This window comes from Sorghum bicolor, chromosome 5 (genome assembly GCF_000003195.3).
Source record: "Sorghum bicolor cultivar BTx623 chromosome 5, Sorghum_bicolor_NCBIv3, whole genome shotgun sequence".
Lineage (NCBI taxonomy): Eukaryota > Viridiplantae > Streptophyta > Magnoliopsida > Poales > Poaceae > Sorghum > Sorghum bicolor.
In genome coordinates this window covers 16,911,519-16,921,754 of record NC_012874.2, presented here as the reverse complement: position 1 = coordinate 16,921,754, position 10,236 = coordinate 16,911,519, and the positions used below count along the sequence as shown (strand labels likewise).

Genomic DNA, 10,236 nt, shown 5'->3' with positions numbered 1-10,236 from the left:
TCTTGATTATTGAGAAGCTGATTCTCCATCTCTTCTTTATGGAGATCTCTTTATTACTTTGAGCATCTCCAATAGTTTCTAAAAAGTCACTTGGTAAATTAATGAATTTTCCAAGTGAGTAAAAATATTAGGAGCATATTTGTTGGCTTTCTTCAACAGTTTCTAAAATCTCACTTAAGATAGAAGGTAATTTATCCTAAACTATTTCTATATTACACTAACCACTTTTATACTTAAACTATTTCTAAACCACACCAACCACTTTTATTCTGTCTCTCTTATACATTTTCATTATAAACTATGCCCTACTTATTTTTCTTTGTCACGTCCTCCCAGGCTCCCACCTTCATATTTGTGTGGTGATCCACGCATATATATTCGCGTGGGGTTGTTTTTTTCCAAGAGCAAAAAGATTGGGAGGTTATTTCGGTTGTTGTTGGAAATGAATTTTTTCAATCTTGCTAAAAGTTTCTAGATTGAGAGAATATTTTGGGTACTCTTGAAGATGCTCTTAGAGTGGCCTGAGTTTCATTCTCTTTTTTTCTCTTTTAATGGTTGTGTGAACTTTAGTGTTAATAAAGCTTCCTTCACCTAAAAGGTTTAAATATATTCATATTTTTCCTATAGCAGCTAAGCAAAAGATCACAATATTATTGTCCAGTAAATTTACCTTTACGACCGGATGTGCCAAGTACACAACTTTAAAGCAAAACCAGGTGACTGATGCGCCCATTGTATTTGCTACCGTTTTATGGCAAAACTTTATGCCGTTCAAAGGGGCAAATGCTAGATTCGGACATATTGAGCTGTCCTGCCGGTCGCCATAACCTAAAGCAGATTTTAACTTTCCTGGAAGAACTAGTGCATTTCCCCTCGTGTAGTTGACTCCACCCAAAATCTTTTGAAATCTCATGTTCACTCCAACTTGCAAATGGACGCACGGATCGACATGCCCAGTGCAAGTTCGGTACAAGCATCTGAAAGGTATCATCGCCTCAAAAGGGGCAAATCTTCAGCAAATGTCAACGAGCATCCATCTAGTCAAGAATGCGAATTCTGCTAGGATTATATTCTGCAGCGGTGGACGCATTGAAGCAGCGCCTGACAGGACAAGCAATGATGTGCATATCATGATCACTGTTCATCTAAATAGTCAGTTATCCCGTTTTCACACGCCTTAAACATTACTCTCTCCGTCCTGCAACATAGTATGTTGTGACTGTTCTAAGATAAAATAAGAGAGGATAATAGACACATGTACCTCTGACTTAACTTCCTAATCTATTAAAATCTAATCCTATTCGTATAATTAAAGGGTACAATCTAAGTTTTCTTATAGAAAATATGGTAAACACAAAATTATTTTTCTTTTATATAACTTTATTTAAGTAAATATTATATTCTTATTCCTCGAATGTATTATACTTAGAGACATCTTAAATGTCAGAATACACTCTATTCGAGGACGGGGAGTATGTGGTAGCATAATCGACCATTTATCCAATTTAAATGGTCATTTCACCAATTTAAGTAACCATTTATAACCCAAACAATAACCAAACAAGTGACCAAATAATGGCCAAACAACGAGTGACCAACTAATTACCATTTGGCATTTAGATTTGTTTGAAAAACTATGGCTACTATTCGCTGATTCTTTTTTACGATAGAAAAACACTACTGAATGACTAACAAATTCTACAGATAAGCTTAAACATACACGCTTAGGAGAACAATAATTGAAAATACATGCATCCCACACAAAGGTGTGTATCATTATTGGTGATGCATGCATCACACATAAAGGGATCCCATATGATCAAAATTTTGGATCTCATTCAATCTGCCTCGCTCCGACCGTGGAACAAAACAAACAACTCCACTCAGAATTACTATAGTAACTGGCACGTGTTTTACAGTGCATCATCCCTACAAACAATACACGAAGACAACGGAGAGTTCCACATTCTGTGCCATTTAAAAATGCCAACATCCGGCCAAAAAAAACTAAAATAGTAATTTGCATCGGCAGGTCTGGTAATAACACGTGTCCATAAGTTTAGAGTTCGAATACAAGCAAAAAAGAGAGAAGAATAATAACCAGAGTTGTTTATTTTACAGGTGGGGATTTCTACATCTCAAGTACCATGCTTGTCTTCAATGGAACACTCAAGCTCTTACTGCCTTCCCTGCACAATGGCGAAAGATTAAGTGTCAATGACCAGCAATGGATAACACAAATTCATATATTATTAGTGACCTGTTGCTTCTGTAGGCGCCTAATACAGACAGACTATTGGTTAGTAGTAGATATGGTTCAGCAACTATCAAAATGTCTCACAGTATATTCAATTTGTGTCTGGTTGCTTCCTGATACAACATACACACAACTTTTAACTGTGTTTACAAATTTTAGTTCGCTTAAGAGTTATGCAATCTGGTAAGCTAGTAGCCACAATGTGCGGTTCCAAGCCTTTTTCTTTCTTTTCTATAAAAAGCAGATGGAACTATTTTTGTACCAAAAAAAGAAAAGAATGTAACATGCATGTTCCTCTTAGGAAAGGCTGCTGCATGAAAAAGCTGTTGTTAAAACTGGCTCTGATGTATTCCTGCACTTCTACTGTAGTCCTCTACAAAAACTAATTTAAACAAATAGCAGCATGGGAATTGAAAACGAACAGATTAGCTCACAAATCTAAAAATCGTAACAGAAGGTAGTCAGAGATCTGAACCTATACATAGTCGGTGTATGAATTCAATCTAGAACTGGCAAAACACAGTGTCCTGGTTTAAACTGCTCTATTTTAATTCAAACAGTAATGGCAATTTAAAAGTGAAATTGTATATCAAATGCTCTCATACCTGCCAGTTCCCTTGTCCTTCACCTGGGCTAGGATACTGACCAGAATCTCTTTGCCAGTTATCTCCACCATATGCCGGTCCTGTCCCCTGTCTGCCATCCCCACCATAACTAGGATTCGCACCAGGAACTCTACCACCTGGATTCGCTGATGGAGGTGCCTGCCCATAGTTACCAGGTGTTGATGACTGACCATAAGATCCAGGTGTCGAAGGTTGGCCATAAGATCCAGGTGTTGATGGTTGGCCATAAGACCCAGGTGCTGATGGTCGGCCATATGACCCAGGTGCTGATTGTTGACCAAAAGACCCAGGTGCTGATTGTTGACCAAAAGACCCAGGTGCTGAAGGACCACCAGGCCTATAACCTCCTCCCTGCCCTTGCGGGAAGTTCCTGCGCTCTTGTGGGTTGTTATAACCTTGATCTTGTCCAGCCGGATTTACATGCCCTTGGTACTGAGCTTGACCTTGAAAACCACCAGGTGGCCCATTGTAGCCTGAACGGTCTGCGTAATCATTCCTTCCAAAACCTCTACCATCCTGCCCACCTTGTGCATAATTCCGCTGTGGGGCATAGCCTCTTCCATCTTGCTGTGAGCGGTTTGTCTGGAAGTTTCCTTGCTGTGGCGGGTTGTTCTGGTAACCACCTTGTTGAGGACGGTTCTGGTAATTTCCTTGCTGTTGAGGGCCATCCTGATAGTTTCCTCGGTAGTTACGGTTCCTGTCAGTTCTTGATGGTTTGCTATAATGAATAGGTGGTGGTCTGGGAGTGATGACACCATTATCATATTTGTCTCCTGGTGAAATCAATACATGTATCAGAATGAATTTCTAACAAGCATCATGTGCTGGATGCACTATAAACATAAAAATGTGGCATGTTTACAAATTCGAGGAAATTTAAAGATCACTTCATTTACTAATAAGGTATACAAGCAAAGCTGATTCAATTTATCAACTCGTAAATAAAAATGAGAATGGGTCAGACCTCCGTACTCCTTTGTTTCTGGGTATAGGTATGAATCAGGCAGAATGAAAACTACTCCAGGTAAACCTGACCAAAATACCAAGACAGGGGGGTAAGTATTAATGTATTATAAAAGTTGTAATCATATTAGTTACAGACAAGAAAAAAATGAAATGAATTTAATTTCATTAGCTACTTCACCCACCTTTAAATTTTTCTGACATTTCCTCAGTCATTACAGCCTGAAAACCAACATAAGTCGTCGTGCTAAAAGCATACATCCTCTTCTTGGCCTCCTCATAACTACAAGAAATTCAGAGCCCAGCAAATGAGGCAAATTACATTGATTTGTTGAAACTAGCTGTTTATCTCATATAGAGATTATGAAATATAAGGGCAACAAGTCAAATGATTTGACTAGCTGAGAGTTATGCCACTAAATATATACAATAATAGAATTGAGCATCAACAGAACAATAACTTGACAAGTTACAATTCAAATCATTAAGTATATACAAAATACGAATATTTGCATGGGGGCAATTAACCGAACATTGATCTTCGATCAGTGGCACAAGATCCCAGCTAGTCAAACGCTGAGTACCATGTAAAGTACAATGCTGCAGAAACTAGGGGATGTAGACTGTACACGTGTGATCCTTGAAACTTGAAAGTCATGCCATTAGTTTCAGGTGGGCCCTGATATCTTTCATGTTTCAACATAAACATCCATGTGGACCTAACAATACTTTAGACCCCAAAATAGAAACTACCCCTGGAAATGTTTGAACCAAATGTAAACAAGAAAGGGAGGTAGATGGTCTTGGCACTATAAGCTAACTTTTTAATCTCACATCACATTAACACAAACTAATAATACCACTTCTGGTACATATGTTCATTGCAATTCTAGGCGTAGGGCCTGATTGGTTGGTACCAAAATTTTCCATACTAAGGATTTGGCAAGACAAAAGTTGGGCAAAAAAATTGCCAAAGATTTAGCAAGCCAAATGTGAGAAGGTGGCAAATTTTGGTAGCCAACCAAATACTAGCCAAAATCATGGCTTGCCAAATCCTTGGCATAGCAAATTTTGGTAGGCAACCAATCAGGCTCGTAATGTCCCTCAAATCACTCGTGCTCAATATACAACCTCATTAGTTTAACTCTAGTCCTATCACCTGAAAGATAATCATATTTCTACACCATTGATAATTACAGTACTTGATCTCAAGCATAACAGCATCTAATTGACACACAAGAAGTAGCATCTAATTTAGATCAAACACCCGACTGGTACCATATAACCCACAGGGCAAGCCATGGCACAACAAGATGAAGCAATCGCACAATTCATAATCGCGTCTCAGCGACTACAACAACCAATTCACCACAACAGCAAGCCCAATCCGTAACGAAGCCACGCATTTCGTCGCGAAAAAGGAACGAAGTCGTACCTCCCGACGACCTTGGCGAGGGTCTGGAGGAATGTCTCGATCATCTCCTCGCGCGACGGCTTGGGGTCCGGGAACTCCATGGTGATGAGCCAGTGGTTGTAGTCGCAGCCCTCGAAGAGGATCTCGTCGGGGGAGATCTTGCTGTCGGACGCCCCGTAGTCGGCACCGCCCCGCGCAGCCGCCGCCGCCGTGGACCGGAACCCGGCGGCGGCGCCGCCGGGGAGGAGCCGCCACGGCGCCCGCGGGAGCGGCGCGACAGGGGAGGAGGCGGGGGCCGCGAGGGGGGAGGGACGGGCGACTGAGGCGGACGGGCGGAGCAGGGGCGCCGAGGTGGAGGCCGCGGCGAGGACACGCCGGAAGCGCAGCGCGAGGGCCATGGCGTGGGGGGGACTAGGGTTTCGGCGGCGCGGGAGCAGAAGGTTCTGGGGTTTAGGGGTTGCTGTTTAGGGCTGGGGAATGGGGGTTTAGTGGCTCCTAGTGGTTGCGAAGCCCCGTCACTGATAAGTGGGTCCGGGTCGTTGTGAAGTGCGGGCCCGGCGCACCCATTCTGTTTGATTCTCTTTTTTTTTTTCCGAGTGGACTTGGTTTTCGCTTGGTGTGTGGCACTGCCCGGTGGGCTACGGCGCCGTAGATGGGCTCATATGGCCCGGTGGGCTATTCGTAGCTACAGACACGTCACCTTTGCCATCTCCCGTTCTTTCATTGAAGGGTATGTTTGGAATAAAGGAATATAAAAAACAAGAAAAGAAAAAAACGTAAAAAAGGAATAGGAATGTGATAAAAAATAGAGGATCGGAAAACTAAAGAAAATGAACTTGGACAGATGTTTGGATCGTAGGAATCAAAACGTAGGAAAATTCACTTTTGGTGGGACCCATGGCAGTGATTAACGCAGGAAACAATTAAGGGATTCATCACCATTGCAGCAGGATGGTGGCAGATTCCTCATATCCTGTGATTAACTCATTTCTCTCTCTCTTGACGTGTGCTTTGCCTCGGGCAACCACGCATGAAAAGAAAACTTGAAGATTGACTGGATTCTTTCCTTCCTGTAAAATGAGCATCTGCCCCTACGGTTCCGGAGGAAAGGAATAAGCATTTCCTTTGTTCCAAACGCTCGTTCTTACTTCTGTTCCTCTGTTTTGCTATTCTTATAGATTTCCTTTGAAATTCCTTGAATCCATACAGGCCCTAAAAAGCCAATTGATTCACTCCCATCCCTTGAGGTGTTCCCATGCGACAGAGCAATCACGATGAATCCAAGCCCAAAATGCGTGCTTCACATTGTTTTAGCGGACAAAAACGTTGTCCAATAGAATAGTCCAGGTGAATTCAGATAAGCGTTTTATATGGTGCTATCCAAACAGCTGTTTCGCCGGAGGTGGAGAAAAGAAAAAAGTACATTATTGTTTCATTTGCGTTCGTTGTAAAAAAACAACTTTTAGCTAGGTGCGTACCTCATTTGCCACGGCGTGCCCTTTACCATCCAACGGGTCTCCTGTGTTATGTCTAGTTGTTGGAGACAGTCTATGTCTATATTGTCAGGTTGGATGTATGAGCAAATTAGTTATAGGGCTTGTTTCAAATTTGAGAAGGGTGAAGGACTGAGCAGACGACCAAAGAGGAGTCAATGATAGTGATAGCTAAATGAAATTCTCATCGAAGAGTTGGCCTGAATCCCAAAAACAACCTAAGCGTTTTTTTACCCCCACCATAGATCACACAAGCCAAAAAGCGACATCAATCACCGAAGCAAATGGAGATCAAAATAAGCAAACTCGGAAACCAACTGCAAAAGAATCTAGGCTAGTTTTTTTTTTTTTTGAAACACAACTCACAAAAGTAAAAAAAAAAACTGATCAAACAACCTTCAAGATCATGAAATTTTATGGAGAGGTTTGAAACACCATAAACAAGATCTCCACCAAAAATCAACTCAATCAATGCAAGTTGCAAAACAAGCCTGAGCTAATTTCCAAAATCAGCCTGAGCAAGTTTTTTATATTTCCAGCAGAATTTTCTAACAAGACAATTTTAAAATAAATTAAAACAAGTCCCAAAAAATCTAAAACTTGGCACAAACCTTGACTAACCCATTTAGAATCTATCCTAAGATATCAACTCAAAAAGATCAAAACTTGAAGGAGATTTCAAAATAATTCTTTGAAATTAGGGTTTTGTGAAGAAACCTCTAAATGATGATATCTAGGTGCTCGTAGAAAATCAGTTAAAACTAATAGCTAGATAAGTTCCCAAATATCTCCAAAAGATCAACCACGAACAATCTGAAACTTCCGGATCAAATATATCTGAAAAAAAATCACCAAAAGAGGCTTGAAAGGGAGAGTTTTGTGAAGAGATGAGAGCTTGCTTCAAGCCATGTTTCAAACAAGTTCCAAGAGTCCTAAAACACTCCAAAATCGAGCCTACAACCTAGCCAAAGTAGCAAATAAAAAGTCACCAAAAATGGCCACAAAAATGACTTAAAAAGGAAACGGAGGTGGAAAAGAGGGAACTTGATATTTCAGCTAACAACTTGACTAGAAAGCCACAAAATCTTCGTTACAACATAAGGTCTAGCCTTGTCCCTTCATCCTTCCTCTCGAGATGAAAAATTAGAGCAAGAGGTGTTCACCTATACTTCCAATCTCCTCTAAACATGAAACATTTTGCTTGCCTAAACAAATGACTTTTAGGGCGGGAGAGATGGCAGTCTTGGACAACCTCTATTCCTTATTTATTGGGCATTACATATTCCAAGATTACCCCTAGGTATTTGCCTTGAACCACTTAGCCCAGGGTGAAATGGTCTAAATTGGATTATGAGCATCGGATGGCCACAAGCCCTTCTTGAAGATGCTTCATCTTGACGCAAGCTCTCCGATAACACTACATGCCACCCTGAGATCCTCCCTTAGATTTTGAGATCCAAATCCGGCAACCTATAAGATTACAATACCTCAGGTTTATCCTCCCTTAGCTTTTAAGATCCAAATCTGGCAACCTATAAGATTACAATACCTCAGGTTTCTCTTTTCTAAGTAAATAAGTTAGAGAAACCCATAGACAATGTGGCTCTATTTGGCTGCACTTCAAGGCAGTGCTGCCTTGGCTACCATTGTAAACTTTGTGAGCGTAAAATACTATTGGATGGCTGTCAAGGAACGCTGGCATCAGCAACCAACGGAGCCCTGTATCTACCGGATATAAAAGTTGAGAGCCTTTTTAACTTTTGCCTTGGATACCTATAGCATTAGATTGACATGTTAGACCTACCACAAAATTATTTTCAATCATAACATAAACATTGAGCATCTCCAACGGTTTTACAATTTTTGTTTTGCAAAACAAGGAGTTTGCCAAGTCTTAAATCAATATGCCAAGTCACAAAATTGAGTGTCTCCAATGGTTTTGGCAAAATTGAGTTGGTAAAACCAAATGGTGGACCAGGTCGTTATTTTTTCACGCGCTTTTTCTCTTCGCGCCGTCCCCTCCGTTACGCGGGAAGTCTCGCGCGTTCTCCCGCGCGATGTGTTGCGCCGCCGCCTCCTTCAATTCGCGCCGGTGCGTTCACGTGTGGAGGTGTTTCTGACGCGAGACGGACGGCGACACGTGCTGACTTTGTATCGCGATCGGGACGACGGCGCGTGTGGAGGGGTTTCTTCACGAGGCGGACGGCGGCGCGTGGTGGGACTTTGTGTCACGGTATGTCGCGATGGAAGTTTCCCCTCTATGGCGCGAAGAGGAGTCAGAGACGCGTGAGAGACTGAAACCGCGTAGGTGGAGAGACCGATCCATCTTTGCCAAGTTGTCCGGGTGAAAGGATCAAGATGCCCAAGAGGGGGGTGAATTGGGCTTCTTTAAATTTAATTTAAGCAACCTATAAGCTCCAATTCAACCCCTTGTGCCTAGTGTGACTTAGAGAGCTACCGGATAAAAGTTTTGCAACCTAGTTCCAATCCTATTCTAGCATGGCAATTCTAAGAATGTAAAAGCACAAAGTAAATGCTAGAAAGTAAAGGAGTAGTGAAGAAAGTGCTCGGCGATGTTTTGCCGAGGTATCGGAGAGTCGCCACTCTCCACTAGTCCTCGTTGGAGCACCCGCGCAAGGGTCTTGCTCCCCCTTGGTCCGCGCAAGGACCAAGTGCTCTCTACGGGCTGATTCTTCGACACGCCGTCGCGGTGAATCGCCCAAAACCGCTCACAAGCTTGACATGAGCCACCCACAAGAACTCCAGGTGGTCTTCGTGCCTCCAATCACCACCGAACCGTCTAGGTGATGGCGATCACCAAGAGTAACAAGCAACGAACTCTCACTTGACCCAAACAAGGCACTAGAGAGTGGTGGATGCACACTTGACTCTTGGAACTCACTAGAGGAGGATTCTCTCAAGAAATCACTCAAATCTCAATCCTCTCTAGGCTCTTGCAACTCTCTTGCTCCACAACAAGGTTCTCTGATGTTCAAATGGGCAAGAGAACTCTCATGGACGAGGTGGAGGAGTATAAATACTATCCACAAAGTCCAAAGCTCGGCGTCCGGTGCACCGTCCGGTGCTCGGGGAAACTTTACATGCTCCCTGCGCAAGGGACCGGACGTTACCCGGTGCGTCCAGTGCTAGCATCCGGTGCTCAGGGGAACGTTGCAAGCTCCCTAGGTAAGGGACCGGACGCTACCCAGTGCGTCCGGTGCTAGCGTCCGGTGCCTAACCCTAAGCACGACACTATTCTAACGGCTAAGGACCTCACCGGACGCACTCACAGAGCGTCCGGTGCAGCGTCCGGTGCTCCTTTGGGCACCCAAACTTCGTCGAAACGCGATCGCTTCAACACGAAGTTTGTTCCTCTCGATCTAAGGACTATCTCTGAGCTGCCTAGTGCTAGGTTTACCAAGTGTGCACCACACCTAAACCTAAAGCCTTGCCTAAGTCAAGCTACTAGATCAAAGCCCCTCT

At 42.8% G+C, this 10,236-nt stretch overlaps 1 protein-coding gene across 1 annotated transcript; it reads right to left on the bottom strand.

The window, feature by feature from the left end:
- On the bottom strand, positions 1,817 to 5,725 carry LOC8071692 (multiple organellar RNA editing factor 1, mitochondrial). The gene is made up of 5 exons (XM_002449323.2): positions 5,282 to 5,725; positions 4,032 to 4,129; positions 3,848 to 3,913; positions 2,863 to 3,656; positions 1,817 to 2,189 (listed from the first exon to the last, which is right to left on the bottom strand). Exons 1-5 carry the CDS (start codon positions 5,656 to 5,658, stop codon positions 2,178 to 2,180), a joined length of 1,347 nt encoding a protein of 448 aa, XP_002449368.1. The 5' UTR covers positions 5,659 to 5,725; the 3' UTR covers positions 1,817 to 2,177.

What these genes read in the sequence shown, in the direction of transcription:
- LOC8071692 (XM_002449323.2), bottom strand. Translation starts at nt 5,658, where the DNA reads ATGGCCCTCGCGCTGCGCTTCCGGCGTGTCCTCGCCGCGGCCTCCACC. An exon ending in AATGTCAGAAAAATTTAAAG is followed by an intron (nt 3,914 to 4,031) that starts GTGGGTGAAGTA and finishes TATTTTGGTCAG; the next exon opens with GTTTACCTGGAGTAGTTTTC. An exon ending in AGAAACAAAGGAGTACGGAG is followed by an intron (nt 3,657 to 3,847) that starts GTCTGACCCATT and finishes TGATTTCACCAG; the next exon opens with GAGACAAATATGATAATGGT.